We start from the raw sequence: 27694 nt of genomic DNA, 5'->3' as shown, positions 1-27694 counted from the left end.
ATGCAGATGAACGACTATCTGAGAGAAAGGTATGTGTCTGACGCGTGTGGATGAACGACTATCATAAAATAAACTGTACACGGGTAGATGAATGGCTACCTCAGTGTGAGGCATCTGTCTTACACGTGTAGATGCACGAAAGAAGGTATGTGCGGGACGCGTGTAGATGAGCGACTATCTGAGTGTAAGGTATGTGTCTGACGCGTGTGGATGAACGACTATCTGAGAGTAAGGTATCTGTCTTAAACGTGTAGGTGAAGGACTATCCGATTGCAAGGTATCTGTCCTACACGTGTAAATGCACGACTGAGTGGCAAGTGCCCGTCTAACACGTGTAGATGAATGACTGTCTGAGAGTAAGATATTCGTTTTACACCTTCGAGTAGATGAACGACTGAGTGCGAGGTAATTTCTATGCAGTTTTATTTCAACGATCTGGATGTGAGATTTCTATCTCTACTTTTATGTACTCAGGTGTTTCTTTCGCCTTTATCAACAGTCGACCATGCCATCAACTAATCAATGGAACGCTGCGTGTTAGCCGTCGCTTCACTACTCGACATGCTCAGACGGACTGTGAACAAAGACTGTCTTCATGCAAAGACGTTCATGTCTGCATTTCAGTTTGAAGGTTGAATACTACGGCTATTTGTATCCTAAGGAAATATGTACGATATGAAACTCAGTATGTCTCTGCAGGGAATATTATCAAGTACCCTACTCCTCTCCACAATCTGCTTTGGAGTCTCCGCAGAAGTTTTAACAAAAGAGTTCACAAGAATTACGACATGTGACGACATCACCGCTACAACGTCAGTGACGGTGATGACGCAGAGAGAGTGTGCCGTGGCATGTGCCGGACAGGACTGGTGTAAATCATTTTCAGTAACGACAACAGCGCCACGATTCTGCTACCTGCACAATGAGTACCTGAAAGCCGGCGTGTGTGAAGGACAATACAAGCACTATAATGACGTAAGTTTTTCTGACTTTCCAAAATACGGGCGGTAGGGTAGCCTCGTGGTAAAGCGTTCGCTCGTGACACTGAAAACCCGCCTTCAATTCCTCACATGGGTACAATGTGTGAAGCCCATTTCCGGAGTCCCCCTCCATGATATTGCTGGAATATTGCTAAAAGTGATATAAAACCATACTCACTCACCCACTTCACGATTTAGTGAGTACGTGCTTGAGTATCGTCTAAGGTCACTTTATATAATATTGCGGTTATATCACGGTCTGATTAATATGGGACGAATGCCTGCAAAACATCTTTTTCACATCCTTAAGATATCGCTGCCAAGATCTTCATTGAAGATTTCAGTATGTCAAGTTGCGTGTTAGGTTTGTCAGCAAGATACCTCAAGAGCTCTTTACTGGACTTTCTAAATATTCGACATCTAGTTTTATCCCTTTTAAGGCGCAGAACCCAGTCGATGTTGGTGACCTTCACATAATTTTCTATGTCATGGCGACACTTTGAAGGTTTCAGTGTGTTAAGCTTGTCAGCGAGATACCCCAAGAACCATGTACTGGATTTTCTTTATATTCAGATTGAAGCTTTATCTGTGGAAGGCGCAGGGCTTAGCTGATTTTGGTGACCTTCACATATAGTTTTCAAGGTCACGGAGGCATTTGAAGATTTAACCAAGTTAACCTGCATGTTAAGATTGTCAGCGAGATATCTCAAGAACAGTTCATTGAATTTTCTTCATAGACTTTAAAGACTTCCCTTGAATGCTTTTCAGTAAGCAATTACTTTGTTCCTATATGCTACCGACAAAAATACAGGTACTGATGAAATGACAGTGAATGTGAAATTGCTCTGAATGTCCACTAAATAAAGTCTGGGAGTAAAGTTCAATATCTTGCGTGTTACCATGTTGGGCAACACATTCACGACACATTGATGGCATACTGTTGATTAATTTCCGGATGGTTGCACGTGGTATTTGCCCGTCATTACTCTTGTAAAGCTACACCAAGCTGGACCAGGTTGACGGGTGCGGGATCCCTGGAGTGCACCCTTCGACCGAGAATATCCCATAGATCTTCAGTTGGGGACAGGTCCAGGGATTTACAGGGCCAGTCCAATGTCTGTATGCCCTCTCGTTGGAGATAAGCTGTGACAGTTTGGGCCTGTGGTTTGGCATTATCATCTTGGAATTCAAACTTCCTACCGATGATTCTAGCCAGTGGGACCACGATAGGACACAAATCGCTGAACATACAAGGATCCATTAACGATGACGATCTGACACGACCACACCCATATCGATCATGGTCAGTAATAGCCGCTCTGCCATACTGCTGACCGCTACGGCGCCAACAATGTTTTGTGCTATTTGTTATTCTGAAAGAAAACCTTGATTCATTTGAGAACATGGTGTAACGCCAGCGGCACAAAGCCCGTCCCTGATGGTGCCTATCCCATGCCAATCTTTGACGCCCATAGTGAGCTGTGGGGGTAACACCCTTGAAAGGCCACCTTGCTTGATAGAGCTGGTACCTATCCCATGCCAATCTTTGACGCCCATAGTGAGCTGTGGGGGTAACACCATTGAAAGGCCACCTTGCTTGATAGAGCCGGTATATAACGGTTGAGTGTGAAATTCGTCGCCAATTGAGTTTACGGAATTCCCTACTAATGAGTGCTGGTTTGAACCTATTGCATAGGGTCATTAATGTAACGAGACGAACCTGTCAGGCCGTCGTTGATTTTGGTCTAACACGCCCAGGCCTCCACCTTTTTGACGGTACTTTTTTGACTATTTACACTTTTAGATGTACCTAGTATTCGTGCAACTTGACACTAGGGGTAAGGAATAACCTAGAAACGTTGTGTAAACAATAAAGAAGAATTTTACATCCATAGCATTTTGTCTTATATTAGAAAACCGACTTCTAAATGCCTCTCAAAAACCTAATCTTGTCTTGGTACTAAAGCTTCAGAAAATAAATGTTTAAGGTCGATTTGTGTACAATCTTCTGTTTTGTATAATTTAATATAATACTTTCTTATCTCTTGCATAATTTCACTTTTTGTAACCTTTGTTCCATTCTCTCTTTCTGTGCTTTAAATGCAGGATGTAGTTTGAGGGTTTTTCACCATGTTCGATACATTTGGCTTTAGATCTGAAAAAGGCGCCTCCAGTTCTTATTTTGTGTATAAATTTCTTGTTCTCTTTGAACTGATTTATACTGTTCCATTACATACTCTGCCTCGCTATCAACATGTTGATGTCCTACCGTACTCTCAAGACAGTTTAGTTCATTTTCTAGTACTGCTTCCAAGTCTATGCTTTCTGTTACGTATAGATGAAAAAATGTATCGATGCTTATTTATGTTTAACAGTAACATTCCCATAGCAGCAGATCAGTAATTATTGTAAGCACTCTTTCATCTTCTATAATGCTTTCTCTTTATATTGTCCTAGGGTATCACTTATTACTGCTTTGTATAATTTCGACATATTCCGTATCCCTTATTGAACTTCCAAAAACCCTTCCCTCTTAGTATATCTGAAACTGTAATTGTGAGTGACACTGTCTAGTGATCTGAATTAATATTTGTGTGTGTATTATTTCCTGTACAGAATTGTGAACATTACGGGAAATTAAAAAATATAGTCTAATAGCCTAATTGATGGTGTTGGTTGTCTCCAGGTGAAACTTCTCTCAAAACTATTCAGTTCTCGCCATGCGTCTTTCAGATCCAGGAAATCTATTCTTTGTAACAATTCCTGCCTTGCTTTAGTGTTATCAATGTGTTTATAGTATTAGGTGTCATTATCTCGATTAATCACCAATCACCACACACAACAATATTTTAATTCTTCTGTTCCTCTATTTTCTGTTATGAATTCTGATTTATCATAATTTGGCCCGTATATGTTAATCAAAATATATAACTTATCATTGACAGTCACATCCACCGCTACATAAAGTTGTCAGTCTTTGTAAGTTATTGCTTGAATAATCTTAAACTGAAAATTATTGTGAAATGATATTGCTGTCCCCATTGTACTACTGTTAAAGCGACTTACGTAGCATTCACTTTAGCCCAACGGTTGTGTTATTAGTTGTTCCTGGTCAGCTATAAAATGAACACCTTGAATAGATTTGAGCCTTTTTGTTTCTCAAGAATATGAAACTTTGTTTCCTTCGAAGGTTATCTTTATACAACTACTATTTAATGATCATATATTGAGTCAAAAAAGAAACTTAACATTCTTTCTTCAGGGCATTATAAAATAACAACAGATGGTAAGATGTTTAAATTGTTATTATTTCATTGCTGAGATCTGTGTGATGTACTCGATACACTGAGAGTACCACAATCAGCTCCATTAGGCTACACCGCCGTGGCCGCCCTGAGCATTCACCACTGCCAAACACAGTCTCCTCAGTGACTGCCTGATGCTTGTGAACATGTGGTTGGGGATGCTGGTCCATTGCTCTTGCAAGGCATCGCCAAGTTCCTGCAAATTCTGAGGTTGGTTCCTCCTCCCGAGCGCATCCCAAACGTGCTCTATTGGATTAAGGTCAGGGGACCTCGATGGCCAGTCCATGACGTTGATTCCAGCGTTTTGAAGGAAATTTCGTGTCAACATCGCGGTATGCGGCCGAGCACTATCATGCTGGAACTGTAAACCTGGGCAATGAGCCGCCATGAAAAGAACGAGTTCAGGGGTGAGCACCTGATCGCGCTAAGCAGCAGCTGTGAGGTTTCCACGGATGACCTGAAGTCGGACACCGTTGTGCCCAAAGAAAGCACCCCACACCATGCAACTTCCGCAACCGAATCTGTCGACTTCATGTACACAACACTGGGCATACCATTCACGACGTCGTCTCCAGACTCTATGCCTACCGCCCGCGAATCTGATGGTAAACCTGGATTCATCGCTATAGACGACTCGATTCCAGTCTCTCTGGATCCATCGGAGGTGACGTTGGGCCCACAGCAACCGTTGACGTTGATGAAACGGCGTCAATATTGGTCGACGATACCTTCACACTCTTTCTTCAGGACACTATAAAAGAACCAGGGATGGCAAGATGGTTAAACTGTTATTATTTCATCGCTGCGATCTGTATGATGTACGTACTCGATACACTGACAGTGCCACAAACAGTTCCATTAGGCTACACCGCCGTTCCAAATCATGGGTATACAGAATGTCAAGTCACAAAATGGACGTCGAGAATGGAGATTGGCGACCCGCAGCCGATTTCGAATGGTATGTGAGGACAGTCGACCTCTAAACATCTCAGCCCTGGTTCGTGTAGCCGGCAGAGATCTGTCACGTAGGTGACGTTGGACGATTTGAGGGTCTTCTGCTTGTGACTTCACACGTGGACAACCCAACCTTGGGCGATCAGAAGTGGTGCCAGTTTGTTGTAGACGACCTCGCAAGCCATACACGGTACGACGGCTGCATCCCATTGCTCTTGCGACTTCAATAACTGATAATCTTCCCGCTTGCAACATGCCAACGGCACGTTCACGTTGAACATTTGACAATCGTGGCATTTAAAGTACAGTTAGAAGTGTGCTTTAAAAGTGTGTTTTTTTCTTCAATTCTTGAGGCCAATGGAAACACATGCAAATGAAGAAAACTTTGATGCGAAGATCATGTGATCGACTGCACGTGCAGAACCTGATTTGGCACTAACGTCATTTGCATGACGAATGGATGGGTAGGTTGAGTGGGTTTTGTTAATGTTTTTCTAGAGTCGAAAGAGAGAGATTCAATTTCGGATACATAGATGTATCATCAGGGAAACATAATTCATTATTTTTAAAAATTACATTTTGTGAAGTTTCTTTTTTTGTCTGAGTATATTTTCATTTCCCCCTTGTATCTGTTATTGCAGAATATTCATTTTCTTCGTTGGCATATTGTAAATATAATGGCTGATAGTGAGTGACTCCGTATTCAACGTCACATCGGCAATGTTTCAGTCATATCATGACGAGAACACTTAACACTGAAAAGAAATATATGTCTGCTATAAAAACCAGTCGACGTAGGACAGTATAAGAACTAAAACATCACAATTATCATTAAAACTAGCGTGGAAGGTTAAAATTAATATCACTATCTGGACAAAACGATATACAAACAGGCTATAGATCTCCAACTACCGACGGTAGACCACGATACTAGGGACCATGGGGACTTACAGTACCTTTGCTACCTGCATGGACCTTAGCTCGATTTACATCATCCCTCCTGCCGCTGGAGAATGTATGAAATGCTAGCCAAAATTAAAATAACATGAATACCACGATTAAAAACTTGGTAGACTTAAATTTACATCAAATGTTTTGGGACTTACGTACCCTCTCAGGAGGACAATAATTTTATTTACAATGCTTCAACCCCCTTAGAGTGAGTGAGTGAGTTAATATTTAACGTCACATCGGCAATATTGCAGCCATATCGTGACGAGAACAATATAACAACCCCCTTTGAGGGAACAGCCACTAACAATTCTGGTTACTAAACTAGCAACCATTAAAATACATCTACAGAAACATATTGCTCAAAATTCAACTATGAAATCAATTTCCCTTTAAAAACCAATGGTTACATGACTACTAACAGTGGCAAAATGGTCCTTGACAGTTTTGACATAGAAATATTTATCCCTTGTGATGGAGAATTCAGCACAGTCAAGCAGGATATGCTTGACCCTGACTCTCTCATCACTAGGGATGCAAAACGGAGGATCCTCACCTTTTAACAGGTATGCATGAGTCCATTTTGTATCAGCAATGCGACATCGTCGCAAAATGACCTCAAATTTGGACTGACAACCCAAGTGCGTATAACCAATGTAGGGTTTTATTTCATGGAGTTTATTTATACCTACTTGGGTGTCCCACTTCTTCTGCATCAGATCGCGAGTGTAAGCTCTAATACTAGCTTTGTAGTCAGAATAAGAATATGAAGTGGTGTCACAGATTTGTTGAGTGATGCCTTGCCAGCAAGATCGGCCATTGTATTCCTAGAAATGCCAACGTGGCTGGGTAACCAACAAAAGACGATGTCGAATTGGCCATTATTATACAATTCAATAATTTCTATTAAAAGTGGATGTTTACATGATAAATTTTTAATCGTCTGAAGACAAGAAAAAGAGTCTGAATAGATTATATATTGTTTACGTTTAGGGTGTCTTTGAATATATTTAAGAGCCGTTAGTACGGCGTTTGCTTCAGCTGTAAAAAAATAGATGTTATCTGGCAGTCTTCTGTCTTGGATCTAATGACTGTGGCACAAACTACTGCACTACCGTCCTTGGAACCATCTGTGAAAAAGGGTTTGTAATTGCTATATTTACTTTTTAATTGATTATATTCTTGTTTATATTGTAATTCATTAGTTTCTGCTTTTTAAATGAAGTTAATGTTAGGTCGACTTGTGGTCTAACCAACTGCGAATGAGGAGAAGAAAGAAGACGGAAGGGAGTTATGTTTTCCAGCTCAATGCCGGCGGAAGAAAAAGGTTTAATTCTGTGCCCTAGAGGAACAAGAGGAGATTTCTTGTCGTACAAATCCTCATAAAGTGGATTGAACATACAGTTACGGGTAGGGCTAGATTCATTAGAGCATAATTTAGTAATGTGTTGTAAGGATAGTTTTATATGACGTTGTGTAAGATATGGTTCATCGGCCTCAACGTAAAGACTGTCAATAGGTGAAGTTCTGAAAGACCCAAGACAAAGTCTTAAACCTTGGTGATGGACAGAATCAAGAAATTTAAGGTCGCTCTTACACGCCCCACCATATACGATGGAGCCATAATCGAGTTTCGAACGGACCAGTGATCGATATACGTGTAAGAGGGTAGTTTGATCCCCTCCCCACTTTGAGTTGGAAACCACCTTCAACAAATGTAGTGCCTCCAGGCACTTAGCTTTAATGGATTTAATATAGGTTAAGAAGGTTAAATGAGAATCAAAACTTAAACCCACGAACTTGGCCTCCTTGACAGTTTTGATGGGAGTGCCATTTAAAGATAGTTCAGGGTCCTTGGGCGGCTTATATTTTCTATAAAAATGTATACAATTTGTTTTGGACTTAGAAAATTTAAAGTCGTTTTCAAGACACCATTTCTTTATTTTATTTAAACACAACTGTAATTGCCGTTCAGTAGTACGCATATTTTCACCACGACAGGAAATATTAAAATCATCTATCGACTGAATCATTTAAAACCTTGGATAAACTGTTGATCTTAATGCTAAATTAAGTGACGGACAAAATACTGCCCCGTGGGACATCCTGATCATGATTGTAATGATCAGACAGGGTTGAACCTACTCGGACTTGAAATTGCCTGTCTTTTAAAAACGGTGATATAAAAAGAGGCAAACGGCCTCTCAACCCAAAGTCATGTAAATCCTTTAAAATACCAAGCTTCCAGGTCGTGTCATAAGCTTTCTCGAGATCAAAGAAAATCGACACTGCATGTTGTTTATTTACTTTAGCATTTTTAACGAAGGGTTCTAAACGTAATTTTCCGATGATGAATTTGTGGCGAGAGTTTCACCAAGTTTATTTTCAATCAGGGATTTATCAGTCATTAAATTATCACCATCTTTGAGATGGTGAACTGAAGATTTGGAACTTTTGCCTTTAATTCTTTGAACCATGTTCTATACTTTGGGCATTGGTGTGCGTAAATTAATTTTCCAAGACTGTCGATTGTTTTGTTTGAAGGTTCGCACTGAGCATATTAAATTTACTCAAGTTGTTGACAGCTGGGTGACGACGGAAATAATTTTCTGCCTTTTTCTCGCTTTTCTAGATTGTCTACAACCTGTATTAAACCATGGTTTTCATACATGTGGAGTCGTAGAGGACTTCGGTATACACTCATCAGCTGTTTCATTTAAAACGTCAGCAAAGGTTTGAGTGGGATCAGTTATATCACTGGAACAGCCAGGTCGCAGTTTCGATTTACAAATAGTTTGGAATAAAGACCAGTGAGCCTTCCATCTTGTATGTGATGGAGAGGCAGATGGAGTTAGTTCTGAGAGGATAGTTGGGAAGTGATCACTTCCACAAAGGTTATTATGAACACACCGATCAAATTCATTCTGTAAAATAGCACCTGCAAGAGGCAAATCCAGAGAAGAATAAATTCCACTTGCAAGATGCAGATATGTGCTTGGGTCATTTACTAAACACGCACAGATCATTACTGGAAATAAAATCTTCAAGTATTTTGCCTTTAGTATTAGTGTTAGTGCTGCCCGAAAATGGGTTGTGACCGTTTAGATCACCCGTAACAACACATGGAGTTAATCACAGAGTAATTGAAGATCAGTCTGTTGAAGTGCAGATGAAGGTGGAATATAGAGAGAGCATAATGTGTAAATGCAACGCCGAGAGTAAGTCGCACTGCTACAGCTTGGAGAGGAGTATAACAGGACTGTGAATAACATCCCTCCGTGCAAGTATAGAAGATCCTCCAGAGGGTCTATCACCAACAGGGGAAACCACTGATAGCCTGTAAACTGACGCAAAGTAAATTTTTCCGTCTGTTTTAGATACGTTTCTTACAGACAAAATATCGATGGTGTTAGATCCTGGACTAATAGCTGTAGTTCATTAAAATCAGTCCTAAGACCTCTACCATCCCTCTGTAGAATAGTAGTATGTTGACTTATCTTTCAGGTGGATTGATAGTGGATCTACCCCTCACTTTCTTCGACGGCGACAAGCAATGTGCCCTAGGATAGGAGTTTTCGGACACTTCCCATTCTCTTCCCACAGAGGTTGCTTGTCATATCTTCCTACGAACCTCTGTTCCAATACGGCCATATTTCGCGGTTCTCATAAAATTCCCTAGCGGCAAAAAAAGTGGCAGCATATTTATCTCCCTTTTTTCTGTCCAATTAGAACACGTGTTACATCGACCTACATTCAACTTGACAAATGCAAGCAATGTGGAGAAACAAATATGACATGTCTGAGTTCTGGGAGACACATTTGAGTATCGCGCTTGGGAAGAGGTTCTAGTTTTCACGATGCATCCGGAAATTACCGGGAAATTATCACTTTTGAAACAAGGTCGCTGATTGCAATACTAGATCTGATTGCCTCCAATCACGAGTCTTGAACACTCGCACCATGAAAGGGTCGTATTAGAACAGAGGTTACGTAGGAAGATATGACAAGTAACCACTGTGGGAAGAGAATGGACACTTCCATGTCCTCTGTAGTGAAACGTATTTGTTATGTATCTTGATTGGATTGTCTGAACCCTTTGGAGGTCTGCCACTTTTTTCAATAATTCTGTTCTCGATTTATCAATATTTCGAGCAGTGTTTAGACTTTGGTTCCAGTTTGTTGGGTGGACTGAGATAATGAATGTTCCCCGGATGAAGATGAATCTTGATTAGAAGGCTGTGATGGAATGTCAGGCAGGATAACCACGTTATTTCACAGTCTGAGTAGACTGTTCAGGTGCGAGTGGCCGAGGCCTGTTGGTTTTAACCCACGTCAAGTCGGTCTGACAATGTATCGAAGAGGTGGGTACTGATACGGTGTTTACCTTAGGGTTGGTGTCCGAAGAAGTCCTGGCACCTGATGCATATGGACCACTTGGTGCTGTTGATGCAACGATTTTTTGGCATCTACAAAGCTAATATACTGTTCAAAATAAGTAGGGGATATTCGGAAAAAAATGAAGTAACCAAAATTGTGGCGAGTATATGTTATTACTATTAGTATTACTATTAGGTCGGGACCAGTAATAGACAAATCTAGAACTAGATGACACGGTAAATAGCGGTCTCATGTACGCGCCATTTCCACAAACGGTATGAAGGGGTGAGAAGGGTCCATAAACTGAATTTGACGTTTTTTACAGTTAAGTCAATAACATGTGAAACCTCCGCGATTGGCCAAACAAGAATGAATCGTCCTTGGCATACTCCTTATCAGCCGACCAAGCATGAATTGGGGTATGGCATTCCATTCCTCTTGCAGCGCTGCGCCCAGTTCTTGAACCGTAGCTGGTTGACGTTGACGCTATCTCACATGTCTCCCGAACATGTCCCAAACGTGTTCTATGGGGGAAAGGTCGGGGCTGTGAGCCGACCAGGGCAGGGTAACGACGTTTTGCCTCTGCATGTAGTCGGTGACTATTCTGGCACAATGTGCTCGGGCGTTGTCAGCTTGGCGCGCAAAGGGGATAACAATGGCGTCAAGGATGTTGTCACGATACTGGCCTGTGACTCTCCTTTGGACGATGTGAAGTGTTGATCTGCCATTCACAGTGATTCCACCACACCATAACAGAACCATCACCAAATCGGTCATGTTGAGGAACGTTGGGTTTAGCATAACGCTCATCCTGTCAGCGCCAGACCTGAGAACGCCTATCCTGGAAGTCTATAGTGAACCTCGACTCATCAGAGAACATAACCCTTGCCCATCGACGATTTCCCCAGTGGCGATGTCGTTCACACCATTGACGTCTGTCTCTGATGTGTCTGGCCGTCAATACTGTCGTAACGTGCGGTCGACGAGCCCTAGTCCCAGGTGCATGTAATCTGTTTCGAATCGTCTGACCCGAGACTCGAATTCCAGCTGCAGTTTCAAGATGGGAGGCGATCTGACGAGCTGTTTTGGTTCGATTCCGAAGAGCACAAGTTCTGACAAGTCTGTCTTGTGCCACAGTTGTTGACCTTGGGCGACCGGAACGAGGAAGATCATCGACATTTTGGGTTCGACGATACCGTGCCCACAATCTACTGATGACAGATTGGGAAACATTTAGAGTTTGGGCGACTCTTCTCTGTTTTGTTCCGATCTGTAACATGCCAACGGCCCTTAGACGTTCCGCCCGCTGCAGACGTCGCATTGTGTCGCAAAATATAAACAAAGACAATAATGTGTTGTAAAGACGACAAACAATCGTTTAAAGTCATCGGATATTTTCTTGGGGTCACATTACTCAAGTAATGCATACTAATGTAAAGTGTAAAATCACCAGTTGCACCCCTACCACGTGCAACACACTGTCATGTGACCTGCACAGGTGATATGAGCTGAAATGAATGGGTATGTGGGCTTAAAACATCAGCACACAAAATAAAGATGAAACTTCATATTTGTCACCATTTTCCACGATGTTATTCAAAATCATATTTCAACATCCCCTACTTATTTTCAACAGTATATTTTGGGTAAATTTGATTTTAGTAATTTACATTTGTTTTTTTTTCCAAATGGGGCAGTCTTTTGAGAAGGAAGAATGATTTCCTGTACAGTTTGTGCTCTTCTTAATGTTACTAGTACTTGTACTAGTCTCCTGTAACATGGGTAGTTTCACTACAGTGGCCACATGTTATTGGTTTTGTACAGTTTTTAACACCGTGTCCATATTTTAGACATCTAAAACATCTTAGAGGATTTGGAATATAGATGTCAATGGACATATTGCTGTAACCAGCCTTGACTGACTTTGGGGGAGTCGGTGAAGAGAAAGCAAAGAGGTAGGTATTTGTCTGAATGGTTTCATTATTTCTTCGGGTAGTGAAACGCTTGACAAATATTACTCCCTGATCTTTCATTTCAGAAGCAATGTCTAAGTCAGACATATCAGCCAACAATCGATCCCTGTCTCTGGGTATACCTTTACTGGTATTTTTTGTTCTATGGGCAGAGACTATCACAGGAACTCCAACAAACATATCCGTAAATAAAAGGTTGGTAGTTAGCTGTTTTCTGTTACATTCAATTAGAACGGATCTCCAGCCTGCAGCACCAAGGATACCCAGGTGATATACTCCAGCAGAAAAATTAAGAGATTAATGATTCTACCAGATTGCCCCATGAGCCACCGACCTCTGGGCATAGGACTCTAGGCAAAATTCATTATAAACATATCAAAGTCAAGTCATATCTTGTTCTATGAATAAGGGTGCCAAGACTATAAGTTCAACAATTCCAAATAAAAGTTTTGTGCGTTTGTATAACATCCCTGCACAGGGCTTGGCATGACCAGCCGATTGGTTGAATCGGGCTCATTCAACCACCCGTCTGGGTGAAGTAAGGGCCAAAGTGGTGTGTTAGCAAACGGAACATGGTTAAAGGCCCAGTTGCCCTTAACCACCAGGATCCTCCACCTCCACCGACACGGGACGCAACCCATGGCAAACGGGTTGTCCAATTCGGACGCTCCTTGCGACCAGCAATATTGGGGTGCTATCGACCTTGCTGACCACACGGGGGTTGGCGAGCTCTTAGCGTTACCCAGCACCCACCACAAGGTGGTGGCTCGCCAAGGGTGCCTAATGGCTGATAGCACGCTGGTTTTGTCCAATGGAAAATGGTAGTTGATATCAAATGAGAACAAGCAAAACTAAAGGAACTACGGAACATGAATGCTTCTGTTTGTTCCAGATCGAAACCGCCCTCATTAATCAATGTATTTTTATAAAACACAGTGCCGAATGTTCAGATGTCAAGTACATACCGGGACACTCATCATCTTGCTCAATCATTGTCAAACTATATTTTGCCATAATGTTTACATCATGTCTTATAATATAAAAGCCAATCACACAGAATATTACTTACATATTCACAGTCCATAAGTAACGTTTAGCTGCCTAAAGCGTCACTTCAGTACAAAAACAAAAAACAAAAAGGGTCGCCTCCACCTTAACACAAAAACATCCATGTTTTACGGTCACGGGTGTTTTACTTACAAACCAGCCCATATGGTCAGTGGGAAAGGAAATGTTCACGGTGTCTCTCTTCAGCCGGAATCTTACTGTAAATGAGTATCTGATCGACGAATAATGGGACAGGGTTAGACCTTGGTATGTTGGGCAATAAACTAACACGTTCAGTTTGTCTATATACTGCAGTAGCGTTGTAAATCCGAGTGAAATGCGAGCACATTCAGGTTCAAAAAGAAATGCACACACTAACCAATTTTGATTACAAATGAATGTTATCGTCAAGTCCGATAGTTTCCATGGAAAGTTAATGTCCTTTCTATATTCAAGTCTCACGTGAATTCCTGTGTCATAAATTCGGGTTTGAACCTGGTGTTCAGTTCGGAGCTTGGAGGGACTGGAAGATCAGTGCGGATTGTTTTTTAACCTATTGTAACAGTGCAGTATTTGTAAAACACACTTAACCATGTCTGTCTGACATGTGTATGTATATAATCACTATAGGTTTGGGTGAATTCTTGGTACGTTCATTTGTGTTGTGTTGTGGTTGGCGGTGAATGTTGACAACATCCAGTGAACTGTGTCGGCCCACATAGTTGGACAGATTTTTACCAGCTGCTTCGGTTTGCTCATCATCAAGAATACCGTACACTTACAAAGTCTGGTTCACGGGGTTCATGGTTCTAGCGTTAACAGCAATGTTTCCATCTCATGCTTAAAGTCGGCGAACTCCTGTCGAAATCATGTCGAAGTTTTTAATAAAACTGTCAGTCAAGTCTCGATTTTTTGCTAGTTCATAACTGATTGTATCCATCTTATGTGTCAGCAATGGCGTTTGAGTCATTGAGACATCATGATAAGCACACCCGCCTACCTCCATATCAGTTGTCATCGTTATCTGCTTTGTGATGTGACGGTTTCGTTCGATTTTTAAAGATATTCATCCTTCTTGCCCGTTGGTGTTGTTTCTTTGTTATCTGTCATCGGTCCTACCCCTTCTCGTCCATTTTCGTTGCCCTGACATTGTGATTGTTAATGATTTTGGCGGATTTCGAGAGATGATAGATTTACCTATCTGTCGCCATTCGAGTTGAACCGGAAGTCTTCTTATGAATCCAGATTGGTTGGTTGCTCCTTAATACGGTATATGTGTTTTAAGAGGTTTTGAAAGAGGTGCTTATAATCCAGGTACACATAACTCATCATTTGATGCTTTACAGGCTGCTTCACACTTACCGAAAACAAATCTTTGTGAAGGTGGATGTTTCAAGTACATTTATCGAAAAATAAACATACGTTAATGGATTGTCCTGACATTGTGTTTCATTATAAGATAGGAATGGGTATTTCACTTTGTATCAAAGTGCCTCAGTTTCATGTGATGCTGTTTACCAATGTTTAAACGCAATAATTTTGTCATTTTGTCAGTTGAAATTTCAGCTAAACTTCATACAGTCGCAAGCTGAAGCGGTGGTGTAAATCAAGTTGGGTCCTAGTTGTTTTACTCTCCTTAGACAGCAAATTAAACGCATTACTAATCGTACTAATATGGCTGTTATATTCGACCACCTTCTACAGGCTCTTTGTTGTTTCCTTTTTTCCTTTCTGTTTTTTTTGTTGTTTTTTTATTCTTGCTGATTTGTTCTGAAACTTCGGCTTAGAAACGGTAATACTTGTTCTCCAATCCGGACAAATGAATCGATGCTAGGCCATTCCGTAATAGACTGATTTCATTGTATATCAAATACTCCTTTGACAAAAACTGGCAACAATGAAGACAGTTGTTTCACGACTATGGGGTTTCCAGAATTAGATTGTGACGTGTTGTTTGTACAGTTTGGAAAGTTTAATGTCTATAAAACTTGTGCGTGCGTCCACGGACAAGATATTCATTGTTAAAGTATACTCATTGCATAAGGACTTACATATGCATCTCTCCTTTTGCATATTGATGCTATATTTCAAGATCTTTAAGGTTTTAAAGTCCTAGACCCCTCTATATACGCATATTGGATTCTTCAAAGGCATTGTAGATGCATAGTATCTAACTATAAGCATCCTTTGTGGAACTAATCCAGAGCGTTCCAACTCATCCTAGTCTATCCAAGTGATCTGAGTGTTGGAGGATAGGCCACTGAACAAACATAAAGAAACGGAAATGATGTTTCTTTGCCACAACCTTTAGACCCTGAAGCACGTTTGTTGTTTACTCAATCGCGGTCTCTCAATTTAAAATCTTCTTCTACATCATTTTAGGAGTTGGGAAGTACAATATGGAATTTACTGTATGGATAAGAGTACCATTCTCAATACCATATTCCTTACAACTGGTTCAGAAGAAGGGTATTGTAAACATCACAGCGTGTCCTTTCCCCGACTTGTCAAACAATATATGATGACGGCTGTTATGGTTGACAACAAATAATACATACTTGTCTACATTTAAAGTGTTTCATATTTCAAGATTTACAAGCGTTCTTCGGCGCGTGGTGCGTGCAATGTGATTTGCCTACGCTCACCATCTTGAATAGTTAGAGCCGCAATATAACACATCAAAATCAAAGTAGTCTATATTGATGTATTTAAAGTATGACTAAGGCCATCGCCCATTTTACCAAGCCGAATACATGTCTGGATACATGTATATAAGTTAGTATAATGTTAAGTGGCTTTTCAACACATGTACAACTCAACCATAAATCCACTTCAGACACAATGCCCATCCTTCAATGCATTATTCGTGTTCCCATAATGACAACAAAAGGACAATACAGCGAGACATTTTCGACGTCTACTTTTACATGTTATTTGGTATTTTGGAGTGATCTCTATGCCACATGGGTATCTTCAAGTGATGGGCAAAGACAAGTCATAGTCTTTCCGTGGATGGGGTGTGTTGGTGGCGGCGTCTGGTGGTGTCTGATGTTTGTCGAAACAAGTAATTTTCTAAATAATTCTTTTGAAACATGGTACAGTAACTTCAAACTGATGAAAAAGAAAACTTGACAACGTACTTATGTAAATTAAACAAACCCACCAAAACAAACAAAAGTACATATAATGTCTCAATGAAACTCATACCAAAAAACAAAGTAACGATTTGTTCTGAATATTCCTACAAGAACTGGAGATCTCGTAACGTGACACATAGCAGCAATTAACAGAAAAACGACCGTAACTGGCATTGCGTTATATGTCGCAGAATCGGACTATTACTATGTAGGCGTATGCAGTATAAAATAGTATACAGCAGAGAGGGTTCTGGTGATCCTGACACAGCCAGACTGGTAAGGCTCATATCAGCTCAGGGCCCTTGCCCCATCTACACGCAGCCCTAACATGGCACTTCTTCCAGGAAACGCTGCCCAGTCGATCCAGTGAGCAACAGCGTGAGCATCAACTAACACAATTGCGTAGATCGGTGTTCGTGCTGTTGACCACTGGAATCTGGTCCAGACTCGACTATTTACAAACCGCCGCCTTATGGGTGGAATATTGCTGATTGCGGCGTAAAACTAAAGGCGGCTTGGAAAATATGACATGTTTATCTTGAAAAAAGGATAACTAAATCGATTATTTTGAAGTACATTTGGGAAGCATAACAACGTTGACAACATGCCCATTAGGGTATTGCTAGGTGCGATGATAATTAGGCGACAGGTATGTTTAGGCATGTGAGAGGCTGATTCGACAAGTCTTCGAAAACGAACCCAAGACGGTACATATATAAATGGCTCAAGGCAAGATTCCTATGTATAAATTTTGAAACCTGGCAATGCACACACTTTTGTTTGAGCTTTGACTGAGAATCAGATTACACATCAATATTTCCAAGTTTCTGTTGGCGATGAGCGGTTTTAGAAGTTTTGGAAATATCCTTACTGCCCCTGTCAAACCATCGGAATGTAGGTAAACTGAAATATTTGTCTAGTCCATGTAAACTGGAGATACTTCCCACTTTTTTCATACACATATACCGAGTAATATGCATTAGTCAAGTCAATTGTGGTTTGAACACATTTAAGACTGTCCGCAAACTTTCCATCTCAAAATCCTGTTACTCAATGAACACATTGAAGTTTTCGAGATTTAGAATGATTCTGTTGTTTTCTCTTTGTCTCACAGGTATATTTGAAGGAAACTAACCTTTGCATTCACTTGGACATATCAATTACCACTTTTAAATGTTGTCTTGAGTGATGATAGCTTTCTCTAAAATGTTGATTTCTGTACAGTTTTTGATTCTGTAAGTTGAGTCAATAAAGTCATTATACATTCAAATTGTTTTATGTGAAGTGATATCAGTCACCAGCAGTGAAATCTGTTATGTCTGTTTAATGCTTAGGATCATATTGCTGAGACTTGTCCTTCGCTTGTGCTTGTGTTTACTTGGGGGTATAAAGCTGCTTTCCTCAACCTTCTTTTCTCGACCTCTCTGTGTACCTGCGATTGCTTTCCCTCTGCTTGAAACTGGTAGGCACAGCAGGTTTGGTTTTATTAGCTCTCCTCAAAAAACATTTCTCGGTTGGCATGAGACGACATCGTCGAAGCGTCGCCTGAGATTGTGCACTAGGTCCTGATGCAGTTTAGTGGACACATAAAGATTCTTATTCAAACGTGAAACTAGGGTATTGCCTGTGTACGTAGCCGTCTTGATATTCGCACTTGGGTTATCTGTTGTTCCCAGTAAACATTTCACTTTGGCTGCATAAAATGAAAAAAGAGTTTGCTGTTTTTCTTTTCAAAAGTTATGAGGCCGATAGGACTTTTAAATTCTTGATTTAAAAAATAGTGACGAGGGAGGAACACATTTTCATTTTTTTCTCTCAGATATACAGCTTGGGTAGTTCAGCACGTGTTAATAAGTTGTGGATTCAGTCACTCTCGTTCTTACAGACGCTCATTCGTATATTGGACAAATGCATGATGGGGTCAAAATCTTTTTTTCAAATGTGAATAAAACTTGTTACGTGCACTTTTTTTGGGTAGCCTTACATTAGAAGTTTTGTCCACCTTAACCGGAGAGAGCTCCATCTATTCTTTATCAAATGGCTTCAGCAACTGCCATCTTTAACAAGGTCCGATAGTGCCCTGCCAATTATTGGGATTCTTCCTCTTATTTCAACCATACATCTGAGTGAGTGAGTGAGTTAATATTTTTCGTCACATCGGGAATACTGCAGCCATATCGTGACGAGAACAAGTAATAATGACATTGTAGAATGAATGAATATAAGAAACTAAAACCCTGTTGACGAAGAACAGTAAAACCACTAGTAATTACCATAGAAGTCGATTTATGACTCATAATTGAATCGAAAAACAGTTTACCTATAGAGGACAATAAAATATAAAAATGGGCCATAGATTGTCAACAACTGAAGGTAGATCACCATACTAAGGATCATGGAACCATACATCTGAGAAAGATAAACCACGGGATTGTTAGAACGAATAAACTTGTTGTTTGTATGCACTCTTCTAATCATTACATATGAATGACTGGTAGCAAAACACCAAATTCATTCTTTTAAAAAAATTTTTTTAAAGTTGCCCAAAAGACGCCTGCTTCCCTCTCGCCCGCCAACGAAACCACAGGATGGTTACGTAACTCTGTCGCCAGAGCCCTTCGGCGAACCGGAAGTGACGTAATATGGCGAAGGGTTTTCAGTTAGTTGTATATAAAGTGTGTCAAACACACTATCTGTTATGTCCAGTTTAATGCACGAGTAATTCGTTCTGGGCGACACTGAACAGCAAATAAAACCAACAAGTTTCGGAAAAATGAATTTCGCTTAAAAGTATGCGTTCATATTTATATCTTCTATTTAACTCTGTGAAACTTTTATAGAAATAGCAAATGCTAAATGCAGGTTTTGGTCTTGCATTAACTCTTCATCACAAACGGAAAAGACGACAGCTAGAAAGTTAAATTTGTCCGTCTTAAATTGGTCTGTATCTTGCAGTCTTGTTAAAGGACATGACCTCTGACATATACATGAATCTGAGGTTGAAAAAAGACCTAAGGTGGAGTTTAATAAATACCACCTTTTGCCTCTTGCAATACGTGCATATATATGCACGACGAATATCTTTCCAAACACAAGTCAGTGTAAACAAAGGATATTTTACCCTTATTGAAAGATATAATCACATTCATACTAGTATACCCCAATCTTAAGTAACCCCCAATACCTTATTTCGACTTTCCTAATTACAGCACCAAAGCTGTCGCGTATGAATACAGTAAACAGTAAGGATGGTGGGGCATAACTGACTTGAATTACATATCCCCAAGTTTTAAAATAAACGTTGCCTGCAGTATCCCATGAGATGGCTTTTCAGTACATATTAAAGCATAGATAGTATTTGCTGTCTTTTTTAACAGACTACTATTTATCCTGACAGAGAACAACATGACTTCATTTGACTTTTTGTGTCCATTACGGATTCAGTAAACAACAGCATTGTATTCAGATAGATATGGAAACGGCAAAATCAGTCTGACATTAAAACGTCTATGTTGACATTGTTCTTGCAGGGTTTGGATTAATAATGTTCAAAGCTACACGTGACACAAAGGCAAATATATGCCCTGATGAACAAAAGCATGCCCTATTTACATCAAAGACATAACGGTAATTACATTTTTTACCCACGTCGGTCTTTTCAAAATACATAAAACGCAAGAGGACTAGTGTTCCTGTATGATGAAATTTACATTAATTTCGAAAATGTTTTAGCATTGCATCTAAAACAACAACCCAGAAAAACAGAAACCTGAGTCGCTTTACTCGTTATATATCCATGGAAATTGTCTCTTGGTTTCGTAAGGACGGATGTAACTATTGTCCGTCAAACTGACTTTTTGAAAACGGTTTTTGCAAGTTACGTTTCAAAAACTAAAGGTATCCAGCTTCAATTGACTCAGTCAACAGTGATAAATGACGACCTTTTAAAGTGTTAAATGTCAAAAACGTATGTCAACTATTGAAGATTTTACTTAAGAAACTATCATATAAAGTTTCTGAAAACAAAACCATCTTCCCTAGGAAGTACTGGCTAGTACTGGAATAGCCACAAATGCCACAATGTGTGTGGCACGTGCAGGTTGGGTATCGTCATGATTGTATAAGGACATGTTGAGAATTGACTGTATCACCAAACTATTTTTTATTTTAGGCAGACGTTTTAAATTATTCATTTTATTTACTTGAAAAAGTAAAGTCAAGTACTTACGGTGGTCATCAAACATCACAACACTGCAAATGTGAGGAAGTACAGACTTGCCATGTTAAGAGAACATATCAATCTTCATATTGAGACTTATTATTCAAAAAGTATAATTATATAGTGCACATATGCATGCAACTGTTAGTTGCTTATGGCACTGGTATTTGTTTCCCTCGATCATTGGACGCCCGTCTCAACGTCACATCGTGTAATCAATCTCAACTCCCTGGGTAGTATACAACTCTTGAGGCCACAAGGCGCAGCTAGTTTATTGTGACTCTCTCATCCTCACGAGGTACCCAATTCACAGCTGGTAGGACTGGGACAGATAGTCACAGTACTTTGTCCAAGTTCACTACATGTTGCTGTACCCGCCGCTAGGTATATGGACGTGTTCATGTGGCCACCATCTGGTCATATACCAACGGATTCGTGGGTTCTTTTAAGGTTTGTGTACTGTGCACCACTGGTTGTGACAACACGGAAAGAGTCTAAACACAAAGGTGACTTTTTTACACCCGGTCACAGCTGTGCTCGATCCAGAATCTCACCCTCGCTGGATCACTAGCCTAGCGCTTTAGCCGGGTCACCCACCTCGCCCACAACTTCATTGGTAGATTTATGACCAATGGGGTGACAGTTTCAGTTTGCAAATCATTCTTTTGCCAGTATTGGTCTTCCACTTGCAAAAACGTGATCAACACAATCTTTCCCCAATTAAGCTGGGACGTTACAAATTTCGTGGATCATATTACGTTTTACGACGGCTAAGAAAATCGAGTTGTTCTTTTGTGCATAAACAGATAGCTGATTTTGTGTAAGAATAATCCTGTACAGCTGTGCTATTGTTGATTTGCATAGATGTTCGATGCCATGTTTGTCAAGTCAAGCAATATATATCCCCTTCTGGGAGCAGAGTTTGGACACTTATCCTTGGGGTCAATGCAGCTGATAACGTCATCACAGAATGGTCAACCAGTGCTGGAATCAGTTGTCCAGTCACATATTCAGTGAACACTGCAGAGCTTAGTTCACTGTGGTATTCCCGTTTATACTTGGATTTGGCTCTGAAAACGACATCACGTCCAGGAAGATACACCAAGTGAGAGCCAGCATGAATAGTTAGAGTATCTCTCCTTCTCCAAGAGGTATTCTTCTAGTGTTTCTGCATCTGGGTGCTGCCACCGATAAGAACATAGTATTTACCCACGCTTCATCAAGCCACACGATTTCATGTCCTTCTACTGTCATCTTCCTCAGATACCGAGCTCTCATTTTTGTATTATCGCCTCTTTTACACAGTGTCAAGTTTTGGTTTATCAGTTACTTGAAGCGATATCCATATTTAAACAATAACGCGCATGGTATGTACTTGGGGACATGGATATCGTGGTCATCTTCTTCAGTTTTCTGGAAGGTACAGCCTCACCAGATTTGTGAGAACACCGAATCATAACCCTCACTACACTGCTATCAAAATCATTAAGTTAATTTCCTTAGGATGGTTTTAGATGTGAGCTATGATATATATAGCACTGAACACTGTCACAAACAATATAGTGCCACACATACCATTTACAAATACATACTCTTGGATTTTCTTTCCTTTGGGTAGCCTAGTGGTTAAGGCTTCCGCTCGTCACACTACACTGAAGACCCGTTTTCGATTCCTCAAATGGGCACAAGTATGAAACCCATTTCTGGGTGTTCCCTCCGTGATATTGCCAAAGGCGGTGTACAACTAATCTCACGCCTTTGACGGGTACGTGATGTCAAACCCAAAGATGCCCACTGATTCTTAGATTCAGCGTTTCTTGGAGACGTTGCTCTGTCAATATCTTAATAGATCGTAATGTAATTCTTCGGTGGCGTTGCAGTACATAGTTTTGAGTGAGTAAGTTTAGTTTTACACCAGACCAGACAATCCAGTGATCAACAACATGAACATCGATCTGCGCAATTGGGAACCGATGACATGTGTCAACCAAGTCAGCGAACCTGACCACCCGATCCCGTTAGTCGCCTCCTCCGACAAGCTTAGTCGCCTTTCATGGCAAGCATGGGTTGCTGAAGGTCTGTTCTACCCCGGACCTTCACGTGTCACATAGTTTTGACCTTCAAACATCGAATATTAAAGGTGTTTTGTCATTCACAGATGAACAACCCTTGTTTTCACGGTGGTGACTATGATGTTTCAAGGAGGACCTGCATCTGTTACGGTGGCTACGTCGGTGATTATTGCGAGAGACTCATGCAAGGTATGTCGAAGGTCAAGTCAAACTGGGTCAAGCTTCAAGACAGTCTTCCTCTAGCATATGCGCTGTGAGTCAGTTAAAATTTAATATCACACTGGCAATACTTCAGCCATATAGTGAATAAAACAAGTTTTAAGACATCATTAATACATAAATATTATACAGCCTGTCAACAAAAAACAGTAAAACAGCTGGATTAGCACAGATTCGGATTTAAAACTGGCAATGAGGTCTAAAACAATTACCTATTGATGACATGGTCATTAGTATGGTGATCTGCCTTGAGTTGTTGGTGATCTATTGTCCGTACTTTATTTTGTTTTGACCAAATACTGCTACTTGTTTTAACTTTCCATACAAGATATATTCGTAACTGTGATATCCTAGTTGTTTTACTGTCCTTTGACGACAGGTGTTGTAAAATATACACATATTTCTTTTCAACATGAAACATGTTCTCGCCACGATATGGCTGAAATATTGCCGATGTGACGTTAAATAGTAACTCACTCGCTCACCTATGTATGACAAAGGAAGGCAAAAACAAGCTATATATTATTGCCGACAACTGAAGGTAGATCACCATACCAAAGACCATGGGGACTTACAGTACACTTGCTTCCTGCATGGACACTAGCGGGATATACACCATCGCTTTAGCCGTTAACAATTTAGGAAATCTAGCCATATATTACAAGAGGCGTATTCTACGGTTAAAAACGTGGAAAGTTTTCCCAAACAATCTGAGGATGATGCGTTGTGAACACACAGCAGCGGGAGGAGCAGTAGAAGCAGCAGTTGGAGCAGCAGTAGAAGTGTCTGTTATACCAACACTCTTTACTTTGTATGTTGCAGACTGCACCGAGGGGAATTTCTACAGTTACTATGTGAACCAAAACGCTAACTTCCTTTGCCAACCGAACGGTGCCCCCAAACCGATCAAGGTCCATTGTGATATGCAATATGGGGGAAGGACGTTACTCATGAAGCAGTCTTCAGGAACAGAGAACTTCACCAGAACGTGGCAGGACTACAAAACAGGTTTCGGCAGTCTCTCGGGTGACCACTGGCTGGGTAATGACAATGTACATTATATAACTAGTGGCAGACGACAAGACCTTGTTGCTGAACTTTGGACACCAGGCATTGACATATTTAATAAACTCGCACAACGGTTCTACATTGACTTCCTTGTTGGGCCGGAAGTAGACGACTACAAGATGACCTTTTCATACAGTGTCCCTAACACACAATGGGTGCAACTTCCAGCAGGATGTCTTGCGAACGCCACGCTCTTCAGTACCCTAGATGTGGACCACTCATCCGGAGCAGTTGGGTTGACAAAGTCTGGCTTCTGGCACGCCAACCCCCCAAAGTGCAATCCAACCGGACACCTGAAGCCAACTGACACATTATGGGGAGGGGACAAAACTGATGTGTTCTGGCAGGATGGTATTGATGGAGAAGCTGTCACCAAAATCTATCTCTTTCTCCTCAGTGGTCTTCCAGGTGGTTAGTGATCTTCTTAAAGGCTACCGTCCTACCTGGATTTATACTTTCATTCTGTTCTTTGCGAATTCATGTTTACATTGTAGGCACGTGCATTTAATAAAGTTAATCATTCTTTAAAGTATTCATCCGTGTGCTAACTTTAATGTCTCCCTGGTTATAATGATTCACATGAGTCAGTACAGAGAAACTGTTCAACTCCAGATGATGTTCTTTCAACGCGACATAAGCTGCACAGTGTACCATTGCGTCATAACGCTGTTCCAACCACAACCTTATCTGCAATCGTCTGTAAACACGCCATTTTGAATCACTTTTTACATTTATACTTTCCACACTCAGTCTTTCGAATTTGATTTCACACGTGAGTATGTGAACTTAAATATCTGCCTACGAAGATCCGGGTTAGAACTGATCTTCAGTAACCCATGCTTGTCATAAGAGGCAAGTAACAGGAAAGGATGCTCAGTCTTGCTCACGTGGTTGAAATATGCCATCGTAGCCGAATTGCGTAGATCGATGATCACATCTTAACTCACTGGATTATCTGATCCAGACTTGACAGTGGTGAGCGCGGAGTAAAACAAGAAACCACTATCCAACCAATATAAATGTCATATTAAAATATGTACGTTGATTATCGAGGGATGTCAACAGGAACGAACGTGGATACGTGCAAATTGTGTCCAATAATCGTTTCCATATGATTATGTACTGATTCGTAACTCATGACAAATATAAATTATTCAATAAACCATCAGCAATGTAATTGGAAGACGTCTACCGTAGAATACAGGTGGCATCTGTACACATGCATAATGAACTTCTTATCTCTCACTGATAACTACTCTAGTCTAGATCCTACCGCCGCAAGCACGATTTGATATGCATTGTCAAGCACGACATTCTGCACCAAATCTAGGCCCCGATCGTCCACTGATACTGGTACTCACAACTGAAGAACTACGCAAGACATACAGTGACGTCAAGCATTCGCTTCTGGTAAATGAACCCATGAAAATTAATAGCACCGCAACCATGACTGAGTCTGTGTTTGGCCATATCCAATTATATGTATTGCTACTTTTTTCAAAAGCATTGTTTAATCCGATTCTGCGACATTTTATCTCACGCCATTCGATTCTCTGTTCATTATGTAACCTTACAAAACCTCCACGATGTAAACATCCGCTTTTAACAATATAATGATCTTGCTATTGGCCAGTTCGACATCGTCTTTTGATGACTGCCCAGCCACCCTGGCATTTCAGGTAACACAGTGGCCGATTTTCCTGCCAAGGCAGCACACGACATCTCTGTAACACCACTTATCATTCCACATTCAGATTATAAAGCTACAACTAGTTCCTATACCCGTACGCGTGCTCTGATGTAGAAAAAGGAGGACAAACAAGTAGGTATTAATAATAAATATAAACCTGACGTGAGCTTCTCACTATATATTAGATCATCTCTTCTTTTCCCAGAATAGCCACAATTGAAGTTTTTTTTTTGTTTTGGAGGGACAAGTTTTACTTTTCGTTAGTAAGACCGCTTCCCAGTTTTTACTTTTTCTAACATTTAATGAACATCAACATTCAAATGATACATGAGTATTTGAAATCAACTGAAAATTATCGCTCAAGTTTAAACTCACTACAGAAATGTTCATTCTAAGCGAGACTGGAACCGTAAATCACAGCTCAGAAGGCAGACGCTCTATCGGACGGCCACCAGGCCGACGAAGGTGAAGGGGTTACATGTAACTACTTATAGTTACTGTCATTAAATTGATTTTACGCGCGCTTCAGTTATTTTTATGTAGCTTCATTCAATGATCATCTACGAGTAGTTTGTATTTCTGATCTTCAGTGGTGAAATCAAGACGATATGAAAACAGCGGCGCTTAACTTTCGTGCATGTGTACATGGTTTGTAAGTAGATAAAGTTATGGTAGTTCAGATAATCAAGATAGATTGTTAGTGGTTGTTTAAAGTATTGTAAATTATTGTCCTCCTGAGAGGGTAAGTAAGTCCCCACAACTCAGGGTCAGTTAAGCGCTATCATACTTTTAATCGTAGCATATTTGTTGTTATGATGTTGGCTTAAACGCAGCACAATCACCTGCAGCTGCGAGGATGATGTTAATTCAGATTGGGTCCATGAAGGTAGCAAAAGTAATGCAAGTCCCCATGGTTTACTGTTGACCAAGTTTCTTCCATTTGAACTAATGCTCTTTTTCATGCTGTTTTGCTGGTTAGTGGTTGGATCTCTTTTCGGTCCATCTGCGTTTGACGTATTTACACTTCCTCTTTCTTTCATGCATGGATTTCTTGACTGTGGTGTACCTTTAATGCAGAGGATTTAGGCCACATAAGCCTATACTGCAGTCGTTTTGAGGAGATATCTTCTTCAGATTTACACGTCTTCATCCTCTCATGATTCACAGACTTGTCCCTATCTGATCGCATCAGTCCCTTTACTTTGCCGATGCATTTGAACATATCTTTGTGGGATTACCTACTTGACTTGCCGGTCCATATTTGAGGAGGTCATTATGCCTCGATGTCCCATTGCCCATACAAGATATACAAATGAATACTTATCAAAAGTGGTGGCAACAGTTTACAAACCCGAGGCCGGATAAGGAGCAGCACTAGGAGCAACACCCAAGTTAGAAGTTGCTTGCGAACCCACAGCCGTCCACACTTTAGACGTGAGTGAAGGAGTCGCAGAAGAACTACCGGGACAAACCAGAGTCGAGGAGTTACAGAGGAGTGACCAGAACAGACAAGAGTAAAGGAGCTACAGAGGAACTACCAGGACAGACCAGAGTGGAGAACCTACCGGAGCAGACCAGAGCGGAGGAGCTACAGAGGAGCTACCGGGACAGACCAGGGCGGATGAGTGGAGAAGAGGAGGAATTACTGAGACAGATCTCAGTGGAAGAGCTACAGAAGAGCTGCTGGGACAGACCAGGATGA

The 27694-nt window shown here is 40.8% G+C and overlaps 1 protein-coding gene across 1 annotated transcript; it reads left to right on the top strand.

Moving 5' to 3' along the window:
- Nucleotides 1-687: 687 nt before the first annotated feature.
- Nucleotides 688-27694, top strand: LOC137271629 (uncharacterized). The gene is made up of 4 exons (XM_067804067.1): nt 688-975; nt 23102-23204; nt 24057-24713; nt 27468-27694. Exons 1-4 carry the CDS (start codon nt 688-690, stop codon nt 27692-27694), a joined length of 1275 nt encoding a protein of 424 aa, XP_067660168.1.

This window comes from Haliotis asinina, chromosome 2, assembly GCF_037392515.1.
Source record: "Haliotis asinina isolate JCU_RB_2024 chromosome 2, JCU_Hal_asi_v2, whole genome shotgun sequence".
Classification (NCBI taxonomy): Eukaryota; Metazoa; Mollusca; class Gastropoda; order Lepetellida; family Haliotidae; genus Haliotis; species Haliotis asinina.
Note: the sequence above shows the minus strand (reverse complement) of the source record. Positions and strands in the feature narration are given on the sequence as shown.

Excerpts from the sequence above, each read along its gene's own strand:
- LOC137271629 (XM_067804067.1), top strand. The coding sequence starts at position 688 with ATGTCTCTGCAGGGAATATTATCAAGTACCCTACTCCTCTCCACAATC. Across the intron at positions 976-23,101 it reads AATACAAGCACTATAATGAC|ATGAACAACCCTTGTTTTCA; the intron begins GTAAGTTTTTCT and ends TGTCATTCACAG. Across the intron at positions 23,205-24,056 it reads TTGCGAGAGACTCATGCAAG|ACTGCACCGAGGGGAATTTC; the intron begins GTATGTCGAAGG and ends TGTATGTTGCAG.